Below are 19,797 nucleotides of genomic sequence, written 5' to 3'. Positions count from 1 at the left end.
TCAGTGCATTTCCTCAAGTACGGTACTTGATGTCACGGCTGGATGGCGAGGTATATATAGGACCCAAATGCAGAACATATGTTGAAAGCAGTAATCCTTTATTTCCAGAATAGGCCAGACAAACAAAGTCAAAACTGGGCAAGACAAAACATAAAGTCGCTCAGAACATAAACCATCCAACAACGTCAAGAAACTAACAAAGACAGACAAAAATAAAACAGAACTTAAATGCATACAAGACTAATCACACACACAAGACACAGGTGAGGAGGGAGGAGAAAACACAGGGGCACCAGGTGAACACAATCAGGTAATCAGGCAGGAGGGAACACAGAGACAGGAAGCAACAGGCAAGACGGGGGGCGAACACTTTTCAAAATAAAACAGGAAACCAAAGACAGATCTAGACATGAGAAAACACAACTCAGACAGATCGTGACACTTGATATATTATTGAGGCTCCTTTAAAAGAGCAATTCTGCACAAAGTGTACTTTAATTTGTGATGTTTAAAGTACATTTTATTGATAATACTTCTGTACTTTTAGTACATTTCATTTAGCTGAGGCTTTTATCCAAACGACTTACAATAAGTGCATTCGACCAAGAAGATACAAACTTGAAGAACACAGAATCATAAAGTACATCAGGTGTCATAGAGCCAAACATCACTATAAAATCTCACTGATTGAAATAAAATGTAAGTAAGATCTTTTTGATGTTGTTGTTGATCTAGCGGCGAATAACTTCATATTGCAAATCTGCAGCAATCTGAGCATGGAGACGGTGAAAGCTGAGCAGTTGGTGCCCCCCCCGGCTAAGGAAGCTTCTCTTGCAGCCTCCTCCTCCTCCAACAACCCTATGGACGAGTACAAGAGGCGGCTGGAGAAGATCCTCAGCTCCCACGGCTCTGCGTCCGGCCTCCTGGACAAACAGGTGAATAAAACACATCAAAACCCCTCGTTTCTGTTGTGTGATTGTGATGTGAGCAGAGGTTGGAAGTAATGGAGTACAAATACTTCATTCACTAAATGTTTCTGGTATCAGTACTTTACTCCACTACTTATTTTTCTGACGACTTTTTACTTTCTACTTCTCACATGTTGAACACAAATACCTGTACTTTCTACTTCTCACATGTTGAGCTCAAATACCTGTACTTTCTACTTCTTACATGTTGAACTCAAATACCTGTACTTTCTACTTCTTACATGTTGAACTCAAATACCTGTACTTTCTACTTCTTACATGTTGAACTCAAATACCTGTACTTTCTACTTCTCACATGTTGAACTCAAATACCTGTACTTTCTACTTCTTACATGTTGAACACAAATACCTGTACTTTCTACTTCTTACATGTTGAACTCAAATACCTGTACTTTCTACTTCTTACATGTTGAACACAAATACCTGTACTTTCTACTTCTTACATGTTGAACACAAATACCTGTACTTTCTACTTCTTACATGTTGAACACAAATACCTGTACTTTCTACTTCTTACACGTTGAACACAAATACCTGTACTTTCTACTTCTCACATGTTGAACTCAAATACCTGTACTTTCTACTTCTTACATGTTGAACACAAATACCTGTACTTTCTACTTCTTACATGTTGAACACAAATACCTGTACTTTCTACTTCTTACATGTTGAACACAAATACCTGTACTTTCTACTTCTTACATGTTGAACTCAAATACCTGTACTTTCTACTTCTTACATGTTGAACCCAAATACCTGTACTTTCTACTTCTTACATGTTGAACACAAATACCTGTACTTTCTACTTCTTACATGTTGAACACAAATACCTGTACTTTCTACTTCTTACATGTTGAACTCAAATACCTGTACTTTCTACTTCAATCATGAGAGACGTGATGTATGAAATACATGTTTAATACCGGACACGTGGTATCGAAAATTATGATTGACAGATTACAACAATGAATCAACTGATGTTTGGAGATTAGGCCCCGGTTTGTAGGATATCATTCAGGAGGGGAAAACCGCTCCGATGAACCCCCCGGGGTCTAGACACTGGTGGTGGTGATAATGGTTCGGTCTGGTCTGGAGGAAGAAGGATTAGCTTGGCCCTGAATTAGGAGACAGGAGGCGAAGGGGTGGAGGCGGGTTGTGCGTTGACACCTGAAATGACAACTGACAGAGAGGGAAGAGCAGATTTAAAGGGTTTAGCAGGTGCAATGATTGCTAGCTGGGGAGTACCGCCCCTGATTACTTAATGGGAGAAGAGCTTGCAGTGACGTGTAACACCAGGGGTTATGGTCTTCCTTCTTGAACTTGCGCTAAGCTTCATTTCAATCATGAGAGACGTGATGTATGAAATACATGTTTAATACCGGACACGTGGTATAGAAAATTATGATTGACAGATTACAACTATGAATCAACTGATGTTTGGAGATTAGGCCCCGGTTTGTAGGATATCATTCAGGAGGGGAAAACCGCTCCGATGAACCCCCAAAGAGAAGAGAAGTAAGAAGTGCTGAGATGTGAAGCATTTCTTACCTTGCTGGCTGATTGAGGAGATCTGTGGATGAAATGAGATAACACAGGGACATGATGAGATTGTCGGAATAACTGTAGGGTTAATGTGAACGCCAACCATGCTTAGCGCCTGCATGTTGGATTAGACGATGCTGACCCACTGGCCGCAACCTGCACGCGCAGGGTTAAACATGACGCTGACCCACCGGCCGCAACCTGCACGCGCAGGGTTAAACATGACGCTGATCCGCTGGCCGCAACCTGTACACACAGGGTTAAACAAAAGCTGACCCATAGGCCGCAACCTGTACACACAGGGTTAAACAAAATGCTGACCCATAGGCCGCAACCTGTACACACAGGGTTAAACAAATGCTGACCCATAGGCCGCAACCTGCACACGCAGGGTTAAACAAATGCTGACCCATAGGCCGCAACCTGTACACACAGGGTTAAACAAATGCTGACCCATAGGCCGCAACCTGCACACACAGGGTTAAACAAATGCTGACCCATAGGCCGCAACCTGTACACACAGGGTTAAACATGACACTGACCTACTCGCCCTGCACGTGCAGGGTTTAAACATAATGCGGACCCACTGGCCGCAACCTGCGCGGCAGGATTCAATACGAGCGAACCTGAAGGTCACGACGATATGAAGTGTTTAAACATGAACACGGTGACACGTACATGTGCTGACTTGCTAAGACCACCACCAGTTGTATGTATAAATACCGTTTAGTGTTCGGACCTTGGATGGCCAGCACGCACGGATGTCCGGGCGAATGTGGGATATGAAGGCGGAGGAGGACCACCGTCCGAGTTGGCAGGGAGGAGGGAGATATGCCTTGAATGGCTGCACCTGTCTGAACGAAAGCCCTGATATGCTATTAGACGCCACCACCAGTTATATGCATATTTACCATAGGTAAACTGAAGAGATCTTGATTGGCGGCACGAGCCGATGTCCGGTGAAGAGGGAGATGTAGACGATATAATGCCCGAGAGCTGTTAGCTTGAGTACGGTGATGCATGAATATCGTAACCTGGTTTACCACGAGCCAAGTGAGCATGAACCCGAGAATATGAATGAAGTGCCGGATGCACGCAGAAAAGACGTACACTTAGTTAAATACTGAGACATGACCCATGCTATAGTATATCTTAATTAGCGTTAAGTGTGCCGGGATGAGTCATAGATGCTGATGAGCTGATTGAGTGATTAAGACTGTCTTCTATCATCTGAAGTGAGGATGATGGAGGGACGCTGGTGTTAGATCCAGCAAGTGTGATAATAAATGTGTAGAAATAGTGGAAATCTGAGTGTGCCGCTATGCGAATGATCTCATGCAGATATCCCCCCCAAAACGGAGGATGTGCAGTGCACGTCCTTAAGTCGGGGAAAACACGGTCGTCGTGAGGCCGGCGGATGCCACGTCCAGGAAACGGGAGATGATGCGTGCCGAAGAATCTGCATGCAAAGTACGGTTGCCCGGTGAGGAAGAGCAACTGTCGTTGAAGACGTTTATGTGGATGCACGCAGTTGGTTAGAGGAACGATAATACCATGAGCTTGATGTGATGGCTAGGAACTCCGGTGTGAGACTGGGCCTGTAGTTCCTCATGATTAGGAACGCTGTGCTCCTGGAGGAGTCTCTTCTGTTTCTTCTTCTCTTTTCCCAGTTGAGCGGAGTTGTAGTTTAGTAATGTTGTATTTGAACGCTAGATGCGTGAAGGCAACGCATTAGGAGATCTCCCTGAGCAGTGGGTGATTTGAACTGGGAGAGATGCTATTAATATTATTACCCGAATAGCCGGTGCACGCATAGTTTCTCCTACTTGACTTAAGGCTGAAAGAGTTCCGCTGAACGATGATGGGAACATTAAAGCGCGTCGTAATATCTGCTTTGAAGAGCCAGCCTTGGCCTGCACGCTATTAGATTACATTATCTCCGTGCGTAGAAAGGGGGGAACATTGACCTTGTCATCGAGATTGCCCTGAGCATTTACCGAATCGTATTAAATAAACTGTCGACGGGCTGTAAACAGAAAAGCTGAAATTGAAACTAATAAGTATTCAGTTACCTCTAATCATTAACCCAGTTTGTATAATGTAGTTACTCTGTGTGTTGCTGCTAGCATACATAACATCTGACGTGGGAACGTTACTCGTGAATGGAGCTACGGAGCTGCTAGAAAGACGGTGGAACCCGGTGCATTCCTCCGTCTGGATGTGGAGCACTTTTTCTAAATGTTTAGACAAAGTGCTCGTGTTACGCCCTTACATAATAAACTCTTATTGCACTTTGGCAACGAGCATTCTCCACGTCGAAGCAGGTGAAGTTAACCACGCCTCGGAGCGCGTTCTCTCCGCCACCTCCGCAGTGTGCTCCGCTGCATGTAGCAGCTGTGTGTGTAAACTGCCCCGTCCCCTCGCGATGGGGGAGAGAGATCTCATCTGATCGAAAATACATCATAGGCGCATTTGTTTGTCCTTTGCATATTAGAACGAGTTGTGACACTAGACTGCGATATAATGTTTTTTGTAGCAATAAACATGACATATATTTATAAATGTCTCCGGTACTGAAAAAAAGACCAATAACGTTGGAGCTTACGCACGTAAACACACTGCTGACGTCACAATGAATCGACGACTGAATTAATTGCAACTAATTTGGTAATCGATTTGATCGATTAGTCGATTAGTTGTTGCACCCTTAGTCGCTGCAACTCTGACTACTTTTACATCCAGGCTGAAGACTTTTCTTTTGTCGCTGCTTTTAATTGAACTATTCATATCTTAGACTGCACTGTACTTTGATCCATGTACTTTTTCTTTTAATGTTTATTTTATTAGCTTCCTTTTAAATGACTGATTTTAAATGCCATTTCTTAATGTCTTTCATTTTTTAAAACAATTTGAATTGCCTTGTATTGAAAGTGCTATATAAATAAACTTGCCTTGCTGCCAAGGAGATGTTGTTGTCGCAGATCTAGCCGTTGGTGCACCAAGAAACGGAATATTCTTAGTGGAGAAGAAAAAGAGAAAACCGATCATTTAGTCAATAATCATTAAATTAATATTGGGAGTGAATTCCTAATTTATTTAGTATCTGGTCATAAACAGGATAATGTGCAGCGACTTGTTCATTTAGGAAAAGAAGCCCTACGAAACGCCATTCATTTCAGGAAACGCTGTGTTGAAGCTTGAACCTGCGTTTAGTTACTGAGCATTGTAATGAGTAATTACCCGACTGCATTAGTAATGCAAGTAATACGTTACTGAAACTCCATACTGTAGCACGTTACCCCCAACACTGCCTGAAGCTCACCTTAACCCTGACTAGAGGTAGCAATGCATAGTGTTGAACTTCCTGTCGGCTCCCAGACCGTAGTCGAGGAAACGGGGGGGGGGGTGACTCTCTGTCCTCTCCCAGGGCAGAAGCAACACGCTTCTGGTTCAATAACCCATTTTATCGGAAAGACTGGAGAGAGGCGAGCTCTTCTTGGGAGGTCGTTGCATTATTTAGCTCTCCTGTTTCGCAAGATAGATTTCGCAAGATCACAGACCTTCCTTTTTCCTGCTGCCTCGTTTATTTCTAGAAAACATGTATCCCGCTCGCTCATACCATGCCCATGCACACATGCACACGCCACACCCCTCTCTTAAGGGTAGCGATCTCACTCTGCATGACCCAAATGTCGTAACAATATACGAAACATCTCGTGAATTTGTTGCAACTGCCTTTGCCAACGTTACCCTGACGCCTGTTGAAGTGAGCGCAGGAGGAATAGCTTCAATGGGATAGCTTAAGCCCTGCCTGCCTGCCTGCAGGAGGGGTTGTAGTTGAAGCCAGAATGGGTAAAACTCTGCATGTGATGAGGACCCGTTCCGCGTGAAGCCGGAAGCGCCGCATTAGGCGGCCCTGATGCCAGTGATGCCTTCTCAAGAGACTGAAGCGTACGTCAGTTGTTTGCGTGAAGTAGCCATTCCCATTAGGCCGGAGGAACTTCCATGGAGCCCGATTTCCTTGTCTTTTCCTCCCGCGTCCGGGCTTGCGGGACGGCCGGCTGACCCGCTACCCGACTGGGGAACGCCGCCTGTAGCTTAATCCGCGATACTGCGGAGCTGATGAATAAATGCCTGGAGCTGGAACGAAGCCCTCAGCTGGGACAAAGCCCTGCTGCTGCTTGGCTTAACCATGAACACCGTGACGCGTACACTTGTGCGTTGACACCTGAAATGACAACTGACAGAGAGGGAAGAGCAGATTTAAAGGGTTTAGCAGGTGCAATGATTGCTAGCTGGGGAGTACCGCCCCTGATTACTTAATGGGAGAAGAGCTTGCAGTGACGTGTAACACCAGGGGTTATGGTCTTCCTTCTTGAACTTGCGCTAAGCTTCATTTCTTACATGTTGAACCCAAATATCTGTACTTTCTACTTCTTACATGTTGAACCCAAATATCTGTACTTTCTACTTCTTACATGTTGAACACAAATACCTGTACTTTCTACTTCTTACATGTTGAACACAAATACCTGTACTTTCTACTTCTCACATGTTGAACCCAAATACCTGTACTTTCTACTTCTTACATGTTGAACACAAATACCTGTACTTTCTACTTCTTACATGTTGAACTCAAATACCTGTACTTTCTACTTCTTACATGTTGAACACAAATACCTGTACTTTCTACTTCTTACATGTTGAACCCAAATACCTGTACTTTCTACTTCTTACATGTTGAACTCAAATACCTGTACTTTCTACTTCTTACATGTTGAACACAAATACCTGTACTTTCTACTTCTTACATGTTGAACACAAATACCTGTACTTTCTACTTCTTACATGTTGAACCCAAATACCTGTACTTTCTACTTCTTACATGTTGAACTCAAATACCTGTACTTTCTACTTCTTACATGTTGAACTCAAATACCTGTACTTTCTACTTCTTACACGTTGAACACAAATACCTGTACTTTCTACTTCTTACATGTTGAACTCAAATACCTGTACTTTCTACTTCTCACATGTTGAACTCAAATACCTGTACTTTCTACTTCTTACATGTTGAACTCAAATACCTGTACTTTCTACTTCTCACATGTTGAACTCAAATACCTGTACTTTCTACTTCTTACATGTTGAACACAAATACCTGTACTTTCTACTTCTTATATGTTGAACTCAAATACCTGTACTTTCTACTTCTTACATGTTGAACTCAAATACCTGTACATTCTACTTCTTACATGTTGAACACAAATACCTGTACTTTCTACTTCTTACATGTTGAACTCAAATACCTGTACTTTCTACTTCCTACATGTTGAACACAAATACCTGTACTTTCTACTTCTTACATGTTGAACTCAAATACCTGTACTTTCTACTTCTTACATGTTGAACCCAAATACCTGTACTTTCTACTTCTTACATGTTGAACTCAAATACCTGTACTTTCTACTTCTTACATGTTGAACACAAATACCTGTACTTTCTACTTCTTACATGTTGAACTCAAATACCTGTACTTTCTACTTCTTACATGTTGAACTCAAATACCTGTACTTTCTACTTCTCACATGTTGAACTCAAATACCTGTACTTTCTACTTCTCACATGTTGAACTCAAATACCTGTACTTTCTACTTCTTACATGTTGAACCCAAATACCTGTACTTTCTACTTCTTACATGTTGAACTCAAATACCTGTACTTTCTACTTCTCACATGTTGAACTCAAATACCTGTACTTTCTACTTCTTACATGTTGAACTCAAATACCTGTACTTTCTACTTCTTACATGTTGAACTCAAATACCTGTACTTTCTACTTCTTACATGTTGAACTCAAATACCTGTACTTTCTACTTCTTACATGTTTAACTCAAATACCTGTACTTTCTACTTCTTACATGTTGAACTCAAATACCTGTACTTTCTACTTCTCACATGTTGAACTCAAATACCTGTACTTTCTACTTCTTACATGTTGAACCCAAATACCTGTACTTTCTACTTCTTACATGTTGAACTCAAATACCTGTACTTTCTACTTCTTACATGTTGAACCCAAATACCTGTACTTTCTACTTCTTACATGTTGAACTCAAATACCTGTACTTTCTACTTCTTACATGTTGAACACAAATACCTGTACTTTCTACTTCTTACATGTTGAACTCAAATACCTGTACTTTCTACTTCTTACATGTTGAACTCAAATACCTGTACTTTCTACTTCTTACATGTTGAACTCAAATACCTGTACTTTCTACTTCTCACATGTTGAACACAAATACCTGTACTTTCTACTTCTCTCATGTTGAACTCAAATACCTGTACTTTCTACTTCTCTCATGTTGAACTCAAATACCTGTACTTTCTACTTCTCTCATGTTGAACTCAAATACCTGTACTTTCTACTTCTTACATGTTGAACACAAATACTTGTACTTTCTACTTCTCTCATGTTGAACTCAAATACCTGTACTTTCTACTTCTCTCATGTTGAACTCAAATACCTGTACTTTCTACTTCTTACATGTTGAACTCAAATACCTGTACTTTATACTTCTCTCATGTTGAACACTAATACCTGTACTTTCTACTTCTCACATGTTGAACTCAAATACCTGTACTCTCTACTTCTTACATGTTGAACTCAAATACCTGTACTTTCTACTTCTTACATGTTGAACTCAAATACCTGTACTTTCTACTTCTTACATGTTGAACTCAAATACCTGTACTTTCTACTTCTTACATGTTGAACTCAAATACCTGTACTTTCTACTTCTTACATGTTGAACTCAAATACCTGTACTTTCTACTTCTCACATGTTGAACTCAAATACTTGTACTTTCTACTTCTCTCATTCTCCAAACAGCTGGTTCCTTTAGTCTGAATGTGTGTTTGGTGCGTGATCATTATTCTTTAGAGTCATTGCGTGCCTATTGATTTGAACACGATCCGTGTATCCATCATTTCCTGGTCTTCTCTAAAGAAGAGGGACCAATGGAAACGTTGTCATGTTGCCGTTGTTCAGCATGGAAACATTCATTAGCTAACAATGACATTATTGTTCTATTGATATAAAGGGAGGTCAGGTACTCTTTAAAGCAGCTGCTAGTTATGGGTACTTTTTACTGAAGTTGAATTATACACACATGCATTTCCAAACATTTGGACTACCTATGTTGCAAATGTATTATCTTTTCAATTTACACACGGCATCTATTGCACGTCTGTCCGTCCTGGGAGAGGGATCCCTCCTCTGTTGCTCTCCCTGAGGTTTCTCCCATGTTCCCTTTAAACTGTGGGTTTTCTTCGGAAGTTTTTCCTTGTACGATGTGAGGGTCTAAGGACAGAGGGTCTGAGGACAGAGGGTCTAAGGACAGAGGGTGTCGTATTGTCATACTGATATTTTGTACAAACTGTAAAGTCCACTGAGACAAATGTAACATTTGTGATATTGGGCAATAAATAAACATTGATTGATTGATTGACTGAAGTACACTTCAAAGCCTCTTTACTTTGACTTGAGTAAAGAAGTTTAGTCAGTACTTCTACTTTCACCAGAGTATTTTTAAACACGAGTATCTGTACTTCTGCTTGAGTAAAGGATGTGAGTACTTGTACCATCTCTGGATGTGCTATAATATGTGACATGTATGTAGTAACGTGTGTTGTTCTATCTACTTGTCTTTCGTCCTTTCTTTGTAACTAATGCTGTTGATTTATTATGATTTTAAAAAGTTGTCTTTTATTATCTGGCCTTGGACTACAGCTGGAAATGAGCAATGTTTAGCTAAAGCTGCTCCATTTACTGTTGTTTGTGACAGTTCATGAATGGGGACTGTCCACGACACTATAAACAAATAAACTAAAAATGTAAATTAATTTGTCGCGTTTACGGCTTCGTTTTACGATTTAAGACATTAGACTGAAGACATTAGACTGAAGACATTAGACTGAAGACATTAGACTGAAGACATTAGATTTAAGACATTAGACTGAAGACATTAGATTTAAGACATTAGACTGAAGACATTAGATTTAAGACATTAGACTGAAGACATTAGACTGAAGACATTAGACTGAAGACATTAGACTGAAGACATTAGACTGAAGACATTAGACTGAAGACATTAGACTGAAGACATTAGACTGAAGACATTAGATTTAAGACATTAGACTGAAGACATTAGACTGAAGACATTAGATTTAAGACATTAGACTGAAGACATTAGACTGAAGACATTAGACTGAAGACATTAGATTTAAGACATTAGACTGAAGACATTAGACTGAAGACATTAGACTGAAGACATTAGACTGAAGACATTAGACTGAAGACATTAGACTGAAGACATTAGACTGAAGACATTAGACTGAAGACATTAGACTGAAGACATTAGACTGAAGACATTAGACTGAAGACATTAGATTTAAAACATTAGACTGAAGACATTAGACTGAAGACATTAGACTGAAGACATTAGATTTAAGACATTAGACTGAAGACATTAGACTGAAGACATTAGACTGAAGACATTAGACTGAAGACATTAGACTGAAGACATTAGACTGAAGACATTAGACTGAAGACATTAGACTGAAGACATTAGACTGAAGACATTAGACTGAAGACATTAGATTTAAGACATTAGACTGAAGACATTAGACTGAAGACATTAGACTGAAGACATTAGACTGAAGACATTAGACTGAAGACCTTAGACTGAAGACATTAGACTGAAGACATTAGACTGAAGACATTAGATTTAAGACATTAGACTGAAGACATTAGATTTAAGACATTAGACTGAAGACATTAGACTGAAGACATTAGACTGAAGACATTAGACTGAAGACATTAGACTGAAGACATTAGACTGAAGACATTAGATTTAAGACATTAGACCGAAGACATTAGACTGAAGACCTTAGACTGAAGACATTAGACTGAAGACATTAGACTGAAGACATTAGATTTAAGACATTAGACTGAAGACATTAGACTGAAGACATTAGACTGAAGACATTAGACTGAAGACATTAGATTTAAGACATTAGACTGAAGACATTAGACTGAAGACATTAGACTGAAGACATTAGACTGAAGACATTAGATTTAAGACATTAGACTGAAGACATTAGACTGAAAACATTAGACTGAAGACATTAGACTGAAGACATTAGACTGAAGACATTAGACTGAAGACATTAGACTGAAGACATTAGACTGAAGACATTAGACTGAAGACATTAGATTTAAGACATTAGACTGAAGACATTAGACTGAAGACATTAGACTGAAGACATTAGACTGAAGACATTAGACTAAAGACATTAGACTGAAGACATTAGACTGAAGACATTAGACTGAAGACATTAGACTGAAGACATTAGATTTAAGACATTAGACTGAAGACATTAGATTTAAGACATTAGACTGAAAACATTAGACTGAAGACATTAGACTGAAGACATTAGACTGAAGACATTAGACTGAAGACATTAGACTGAAGACATTAGACTGAAGACATTAGACTGAAGACATTAGACTGAAGACATTAGACTGAAGTTCATCCTGAATCTAATACAACGTTTAATCCAGGATCAGGTGTCTTTAAGGGTCTTGAACTTGTTTCTCTTCAGTGATTACAATGTTGTGTTAAGGTCTGTTTCCTTTGTTTCTTGTCTTTAATATGTGTCCTTGTCCAAGTTGATCCATCCAAATGTTATCAGACTTTATTCTTAAAGCTTCATATGGTTTTGATTGTAGAGTTTGATGGAGGCAGAGGAGGAAAAGATGAAGGCGGAGCCGAAAGAGGAACTTCCCGTTGCCATGGAGAAAGGTGAGCGAGGCGGTATTTAAATAACAAATCATATCAGTTTGATCTACTGTTAAAGGGACAGTGTGTGTGTGTGTGTGTGTGTGTGTGTGTGTGTGTGTGTGTGTGTGTTGTGTGTGTGTGTGTGTGTGTGTGTGTGTGTGTGTATGTATGTGTGTGTGTGTGTGTGTGTGTGTGTGTGTGTGTGTGTGTGTGTGTGTGTGTGTGTGTGTGTGTGTGTGTGTGTGTGTGTGTGTGTGGTGTGTGTGTGTGTGTGTGTGTGTGTGTGTGTGTGTGTGTGTGTGTGTGTGTGTGTGTGTGTGTGTGTGTGTGTGTGTGTGTGTGTGTGCACTGCAGGTGAATCAAGCGTGTGAAATATCACCATGGAACTTCCCCACTTCATTAATGACATTACATATGTTTGAATATGCAAATGAGGAATTATGTAATGCTTACTGTCGGGGAATTAAGGAGAAATATGCAGACAAAGTTAGTCAGATAACCTCCTGAATGTGGAAGGGGGTTTCTTCCCACTTTCTTCCAACACTATCATCACCTTCCTTTTGTATTCATACATAATGGGGACTTGAGAATAATGAAAAAGAGCAAAATGTCAAAATATATTGACTTTTACTTTTAATAAAAAGAACTGTGAAGCCCACATTTCCCAAGATGCACATTCATTGTGTTGAGTTCATGCACCCTGATTAATACAACACATTTTGTTATTATTCCTCATGATTTTGTGTGTGTGTGTGTGTGTGTGTGTGTCTGCAGAGGTGTGTCTCATCATGAAGAGTCTGAGCAAGGGCTCTTCTCCAGCCAAGAAACTGGAAGAGGTGGTCAGGAAATACGCCGAAGTGGTGAGAATTATTCAATATTTATTTTTACGCAGCAAATCCATTCTGTCATAAACTGCAATCTGCATTCAATGTGTGCTTCCATGTGTGTGTGTGTGTGTGTGTGTGTGTGTGTGTGTGTGTGTGTGTGTGTGTGTGTGTGTGTGTGCAGGCGGTGCAGCGGCGCGGCGATGAGAGGAAGGTGTGTGTGTTGCAGCAGCAGATGTCCATGCTGCTGGAGGAGAGCCGAGGCAGCGCGGCGGCTCGCAGCGAGCTGGAGGCGCTTTGTAGAGAACTGCAAGGACACTACGACACACTGAGGGTGGGTAGATGAGTGTGTGTGTGTGTGTATGTGTGTGTGTGTATGTGTGTGTGTATGTGTGTGTGTGTGTGTGTGTGTGTGTATGTGTGTGTGTGTGTGTGTGTGTGTGTGTGTGTGTGTATGTGTGTGTGTGTGTGTATGTGTGTGTGTGTGTATGTGTGTGTGTGTGTGTGTGTGTGTGTGTGTGTGTGTGTGTGTGTGTGTGTGTGTGTGTGTGTGTGTGTGTGTGTGTGTGTGTGTATGTGTACTGCATAAACCAAAAAAAACTAATCTTTACAGAGAAACACAGAAACAAAACTTACAAACAATGTCTGCTTTTTATTTTCCCTTTGTTCTTTTAGTTTTCATTTTGTGTTAATTTAGTTTTTTGTGGAGATTTTGTTACTTTTTACCATATTTTTGGGTCTCTTTGATGTTATTTTCGGTCAAAATGTGTTCGTTCTTTTATGGTAACTTTGCGTCAACTTGTGGTCATTTCTTCCGTTTTGAATCCCTTTGTATTTGATAGATGTCTTTTTGCTCTCTGCAGTCACTTTGTGTCATTTTGCTTCAGTTCTATGTCTCTTTGTATTCATGTTGTGTCTTCCTGGTTGTTGTGTTCCTCCTTGAGTGGCATTTGGTAGTTTGACACTTTGTGCCTCTGGGCCTGATCCTGGTGGCCCCAAAGGTCATGGTTAGCAGCTAAAAATACATGCCAGAATCTTAAAATACTGATACTGATATGGTAAAGCCTCCTCCTCCCCCTCCTCCTCCTCCCCCTCCCCCCCTCCTCACCCCCTCCTCCTCCCCCTTCAGGAGGAAACCCTGAAACGCTGCAGGGGCGACGAGGAGAAACGGTCTGAAATCACCAGCCACTTCCAGAGCATGCTGACAGAAATCCAGTCTCAGATCGAGACGCACAGCACCCGAAACGACAAGCTGTGCCACGAGAACAGCAACCTGACCGACAAACTGGAGGGCCTGATGTCCCAGTGCGAGATGAGAGAGGAGGTGAGGGGTCAAAGGTCGACATAATACATCTTCAACGATAGTAATAAGCCTCAAGTGTTGGGTTTTACATTTTATAACCATATTAGAATCAGAATCAGGTTTATTAGCAGGTAGGTTGACCCGTACGAGGAATGAGTAGTTTCTGTTATTTGGTCTTTATTGTAGAAATACATCTTCATAGATCGTAGTAAGCCTCAACCGTTGGATTTTACATTTTATAACCACATTAGAAGACTTAATACAAAATGCAGCTCTGATGGTTTAACAACATTTAAATTGCACATCCAACCCCACAAAATGGTTTCTTTAGGGGGTTATTTAGTTTGTATAAAGTAGAGGGATAACAAGAAGTGATTTGTGACATTAACCCTGAAGCTATATGTACAAACCCCTTCAACATGAATATGAATATTCCTTTGAGTTTTGGTCTCTTGTTCATAAAAAACAAGCAATTTAAATATGTAAACTTGGGCTTTAGGGGCATTGTGATTAGTATCTTGGGAGGAGGCGTGTGGCGCAGTGGGTAGTGCGTTGGGATCAGGGAGTCACAGGTTCAAACCCCACTGCAGTCAGCATGTCGTTGTGTCCCTGAGACGCTTCACCACAAAGTGCTGCTGTGGGGATTGAACACAGTGTTGAGTCTGTGAGTCGCTTTGGATAAAAGCGTCTAACAAGTAATCTTGGATATTTTATTGAATTCATTGATGAGACTTTCAGCAGATACATCGGTACAGAAAGAAGTCTGATTCCTCGTCTCTCTGCAGAGTTTGGAGAAGATCAACAATCACCGCGACCTGCAGCACAAGCTGACCGAAGCCAAACTGCAGCAGGCCAACGCTCTGCTGACCGAGGCCGAGGAGAAGCACAGGAGAGAGAAGGAATACGTGAGTTAACGCCACTAGAACTGAACTGATGTGTAAGATGAGATGAGATGAGATGAGATAAGATAAGAAGATAAGAAGTACTTAATTGATCCCATTTTGGGACATGTTTGAATTGCAGCAGCATGAAAAGACATTACATTAGACATTCGAGAAATTAAAAGAATGTTTTCTCTAAATTCTGGTCAGATCTAAACATCTCCTTTAGATGTGGCCCTTGCCCTCTTACGTCGTAATGGGTTACTTAAAAGCAACCTAACATAATGATATGGAACCTGTTGACAAAACAAATGTAATTCAAGTCCACTTTCTAAATGTTTTGAGTGTAGTTTTTCACTGCATTACATTTCACAGATATTTATCCTTGTTAAATACTATTCCCAGATTGACTGTGTATTGTTTCTGTTGCCGTAGTTGCTTAGGGAGGCTATTGACAAAACAAAGAAATGCTACGCTATGAAGGAGCAGGAGCTGGCCATGAAGAAGAAGGTAAAGAAACGTCTTAATGTGTCTCTGTCTGTTCTCTCTAACCAGTTACTGGTTCAGGCTGCTGAGTGGAAACTTCAGACTCAGACACTCAGGGAACAGGGGAACTTGATGCAGGTGCAGGTGAATATTCACTGACAAGACTAACATGCTGACAACCAGGACAGGCCACACACAGCTGGTGGAGCAGGGAGGAGTTTTCAATTCAAAACAGAGCAAAGAAAGGACTATAGGGACGTCGTATTTCTGTCTTTTACAATCATATGCCTTGAATGTGTTTTGAGAATAAGGTTTATGTGTCTTTCAAAGGTGTGTATGTTTGACGAGTGAGAATTTGAAAATGACCACATACATAAATGTTGCATCTGTAATTATTGTGACCAAATATGGTTTTATAATTATCCCGATACACTGCATGTATAGTGGTCTTGTTAAAGGTCGGTCTAAGGTTAGGATACACCGTAAAATAATGTAAACCAAGGTGAACCCTGTTGATATAAAATAGTGAGAAAGTACTGAATAGTTTGTTCAGTAAATAGAATTTGGAAGAATAAGACGCTTGAAACCGTAATCATTTCGTTTTTCCTGAAATACATACATTTTGCTTTTAGACAGAAAGCACCCTGAATTGTTCTCATGTCTGTCTCTGTTTAGGTCTTACTCTGTTTTCTCCATATGTTCACAGCTGACCCTGTATGCCCAGAAGTTTGATGAGTTTCAGGCGACGCTGTCCAAAAGCAATGAAATCTACGTCCGCTTCAAGAGCGAGATGGATAACGTAGGTGGAAATAAACTGTGCCTTAAAGAAATCTAAGTTTTATAATCTTTGTCGAGGGCTCCACTTACTATGACATGTTGGGCGTATTCTTCTTGAACCTTTCCAAGTTTCCAAGCCCTTTGATTTTAAACTACTCCCTTTTATAGATGTCAGACAAGATGAAGAAAATGGACAAAGAGTCAACTCTGTGGAAGACGAGGTTTGAGAACTGCAACAAGGCTCTGAATGATATGATTTCTGAGGTATGTTGATGTTTCGTGTCACTTTGAAAGTCCTGTTGATCCAAAGAACAATAATAATGGGATAATTCAATTCACAAATACGCAGCCGAAAATAATACATGTAATACTATAATATAAAGAGATGGACGAATTAATTTCAATAAACATGTGAAAACTAAATCATACAGGTTTTAAGGGGTTTATTTGTGTGAAGACGGCAGCAGCCAGTAAGTAAAGGGCGTCGTCTCTTGTCCTCGGTGGCAGATTACGTCACTTCCGCCTAAAACCCAGGAGGTATACGATCTAGCACTAACCATAGCGGGCCCTCTGTGAATTCATAGCTGGACCGCCTGGATGTCCAACAGCTCCTCTCTTCACAGTAACTCGCAGAGACGAGCTTCTTTCATTTAACCCTTCACATTCCAACAGAAACTGAATAGGCAGATTTTGCAGATAGCTATTTACCATCATAACTGTTTGATTTCTAGTTACATCCCTTTATATCTAATTTTCTCCGTCGCTCTTTCTGTTTCAGAGAACCGACAAATGCAGAGAGTACGACATTTTCGTCCTGAAAATTAATAAGTTGGAGAGGTTGTGTGACGCCCTCCAGAGGGAGAGGGGAATGCTCTATGAAAAGATCAAGCAAATCAGCAAGAATAACTCCAACGTCTCAATAAAAATCTTCGGTGACAAATCTTCTGACCTGAGCCCTTTTGAGCAACAGGAGCTCCATGAGATCGGGATTGAGGACCCGGTCTTGACGGAGGATATGTCTCGTCTGAAGGAGGAACAGACAAAGCTGCAGGAGTTCGCCAACTCCCTGTTGAATGCACCTGCCCATAATGATGAAGAGGACAATAAGGAGGAAGAAACAGAAGACGACTTGGTGGCTTCTGCGTTTGACCATTTCCAAACCAAACCTCAGGTCAAGCAGGAGCAGGCGGTAGATGTCAAGTCAGAGGAATCAGTTGTGCCACAGTCAGATAAAGTTACAGAGCCAGCAACGTCTTCACCAGTGGAGAAAACTTCTGAAGTGATACCAACAGACACAAAACCAGACGTGGAAAAAGTCCCAACCCAGGTCATGGTCAAAGAGGTGCAACCAGTCAAAGCAGAGGAGGAGATCCTGACGAAACCTGCTGAACCAACGCCTGAGCCGGAGGAAGTCAAGATCGATCCACCGACAGCAGTAGTAGAGGCTAAGGTTGAGGCTGAACCAGTGAAAGAGCAGGACGTCCAGGCTGAACCAGAAGCCCCAGCAGCTCCACCCTCCAAAGACACACCGAAAACCGCTTCCAACGCCGAGTCCGCAAAGAAGCAAACCCCCAAGAAGAAGAAGAAGAAGAACGCCAAGAATGCAAGCTAAGGTTTTAAAGGTGTGTGTGTGTGTGTTGTGTTATTTGGGTAAAGTGTGTGTGCGTAGCTGAAATCAAACGGTGCCTTTAGTTTGTCCCAATTGTCACTTCTGTTGAGATTCAATGTTCTCAGATGAGGACGGTCAAAAAACACTACAGTTGTAATGTCTCGTTTGGCGTGGTGGAGAGAGATGAGCTCCACGACAGAATGACAACATCTACATTATTATTACATGTTATTATGTTTTTGTCTTTTGCCAAAACAAAACTCCTTGGTTGGTGTCTGTGCCAGTAAACACCAGTAGTGCTGTGTCTCTTTTAAACAAAACAAGTGTCTCCAATAAAGTCATTTTATGAAAAGTTAGCATTTCTTTGTCTGTTTTTAATGTTCTTGAACTACTGGTTTGATCCATTTTCTAATTGTACAACAACATATAATGTACTTGATTTTTGTTTGAAAAAGATGACATGTATTGGTAGTTTGGTAGTTTGCACTGTCTATCAGGTTTGGACGTAAAGTGTATATTAAACTGATCAAAGTCGCACAACAACAGATAAGATTAGAAGTACTTTATTAATCCCAGTTTAGGAAATGTTTTTGTTGCATAAAACAAAACAAGGCATTGCACATAATAACAAATTAAAAGAGTAGAAATAAACAATTCAAAAATAGAAACATCTGAAAATAGAAATAAACCAGCATTAGAGAGTAAGAAGAATGTACAGATGACCGTGAAGATAAAACATGTATAAACTGTCTGACATGAGAGAGGGATCCCTCCTCTGCTGCTCTCCCTGAGGTTTCTCCCATGTTCCCTTTCAACTCTGGGTTTTCTCTGGAAGTGTTTCCTTGTACGATGTGAGGGTCTGAGGACAGAGGGTCTAAGGACAGAGGGTCTAAGGACAGAGGGTCTAAGGACAGAGGTTCTAAGGACAGAGGGTCTAAGGACAGAGGGTCTGAGGACAGAGGGTCTGAGGACAGAGGGTCTGAGGACAGAGGGTCTGAGGACAGAGGGTCTGAGGACAGAGGGTCTGAGGACAGAGGGTCTAAGGACAGAGGGTCTGAGGACAGAGGGTCTGAGGACAGAGGGTCTGAGGACAGAGGGTCTAAGGACAGAGGGTCTAAGGATAGAGGGTCTGAGGACAGAGGGTCTGAGGACAGAGGGTCTGAGGACAGAGGGTCTAAGGACAGAGGGTCTGAGGACAGAGGGTCTGAGGACAGAGGGTCTGAGGACAGAGGGTCTACGGACAGAGGGTCTGAGGACAGAGGGTCTGAGGACAGAGGGTCTAAGGACAGAGGGTCTGAGGACAGAGGGTCTACGGACAGAGGGTCTGAGGACAGAGGGTCTGAGGACAGAGGGTCTGAGGACAGAGGGTCTGAGGACAGAGGGTCTGAGGACAGAGGGTCTACGGACAGAGGGTCTGAGGACAGAGGGTCTGAGGACAGAGGGTCTGAGGACAGAGGGTCTAAGGACAGAGGGTCTGAGGACAGAGGGTCTAAGGACAGAGGGTCTAAGGACAGAGGGTCTGAGGACAGAGGGTCTG

General features: G+C 41.4%; 1 protein-coding gene across 2 annotated transcripts in view; it reads left to right on the top strand.

Annotated features, from left to right (window-relative positions):
- LOC117534384 (beta-taxilin-like) overlaps positions 1-18,616 on the top strand; it is a 20,279-nt gene extending 1,663 nt beyond the window's left edge. Inside the window, exons 2-11 of one of the 2 annotated variants that reach the window (XM_034198568.1) lie at positions 767-935; positions 12,329-12,401; positions 13,155-13,240; positions 13,389-13,538; positions 14,334-14,528; positions 15,293-15,412; positions 15,944-16,018; positions 16,581-16,673; positions 16,820-16,915; positions 17,430-18,616. In XM_034198568.1, coding sequence (XP_034054459.1) covers positions 777-935; positions 12,329-12,401; positions 13,155-13,240; positions 13,389-13,538; positions 14,334-14,528; positions 15,293-15,412; positions 15,944-16,018; positions 16,581-16,673; positions 16,820-16,915; positions 17,430-18,263 — 1,881 coding nt within the window. In that variant the 5' untranslated portion in view covers positions 767-776 and the 3' untranslated portion in view covers positions 18,264-18,616. Of the gene's footprint in view, positions 1-766; positions 936-12,328; positions 12,402-13,154; positions 13,241-13,388; positions 13,539-14,333; positions 14,529-15,292; positions 15,413-15,823; positions 15,899-15,943; positions 16,019-16,580; positions 16,674-16,819; positions 16,916-17,429 lie in introns of both variants that reach the window. The other variant, XM_034198567.1, reaches the window with a different exon arrangement.
- The last annotated feature ends 1,181 nt before the right edge of the window (positions 18,617-19,797 follow it).

The sequence above is a fragment of the Gymnodraco acuticeps genome, unplaced genomic scaffold, assembly GCF_902827175.1.
Source record: "Gymnodraco acuticeps unplaced genomic scaffold, fGymAcu1.1, whole genome shotgun sequence".
Lineage (NCBI taxonomy): Eukaryota > Metazoa > Chordata > Actinopteri > Perciformes > Bathydraconidae > Gymnodraco > Gymnodraco acuticeps.
This window is presented reverse-complemented; position numbering and strand designations above follow the sequence as displayed.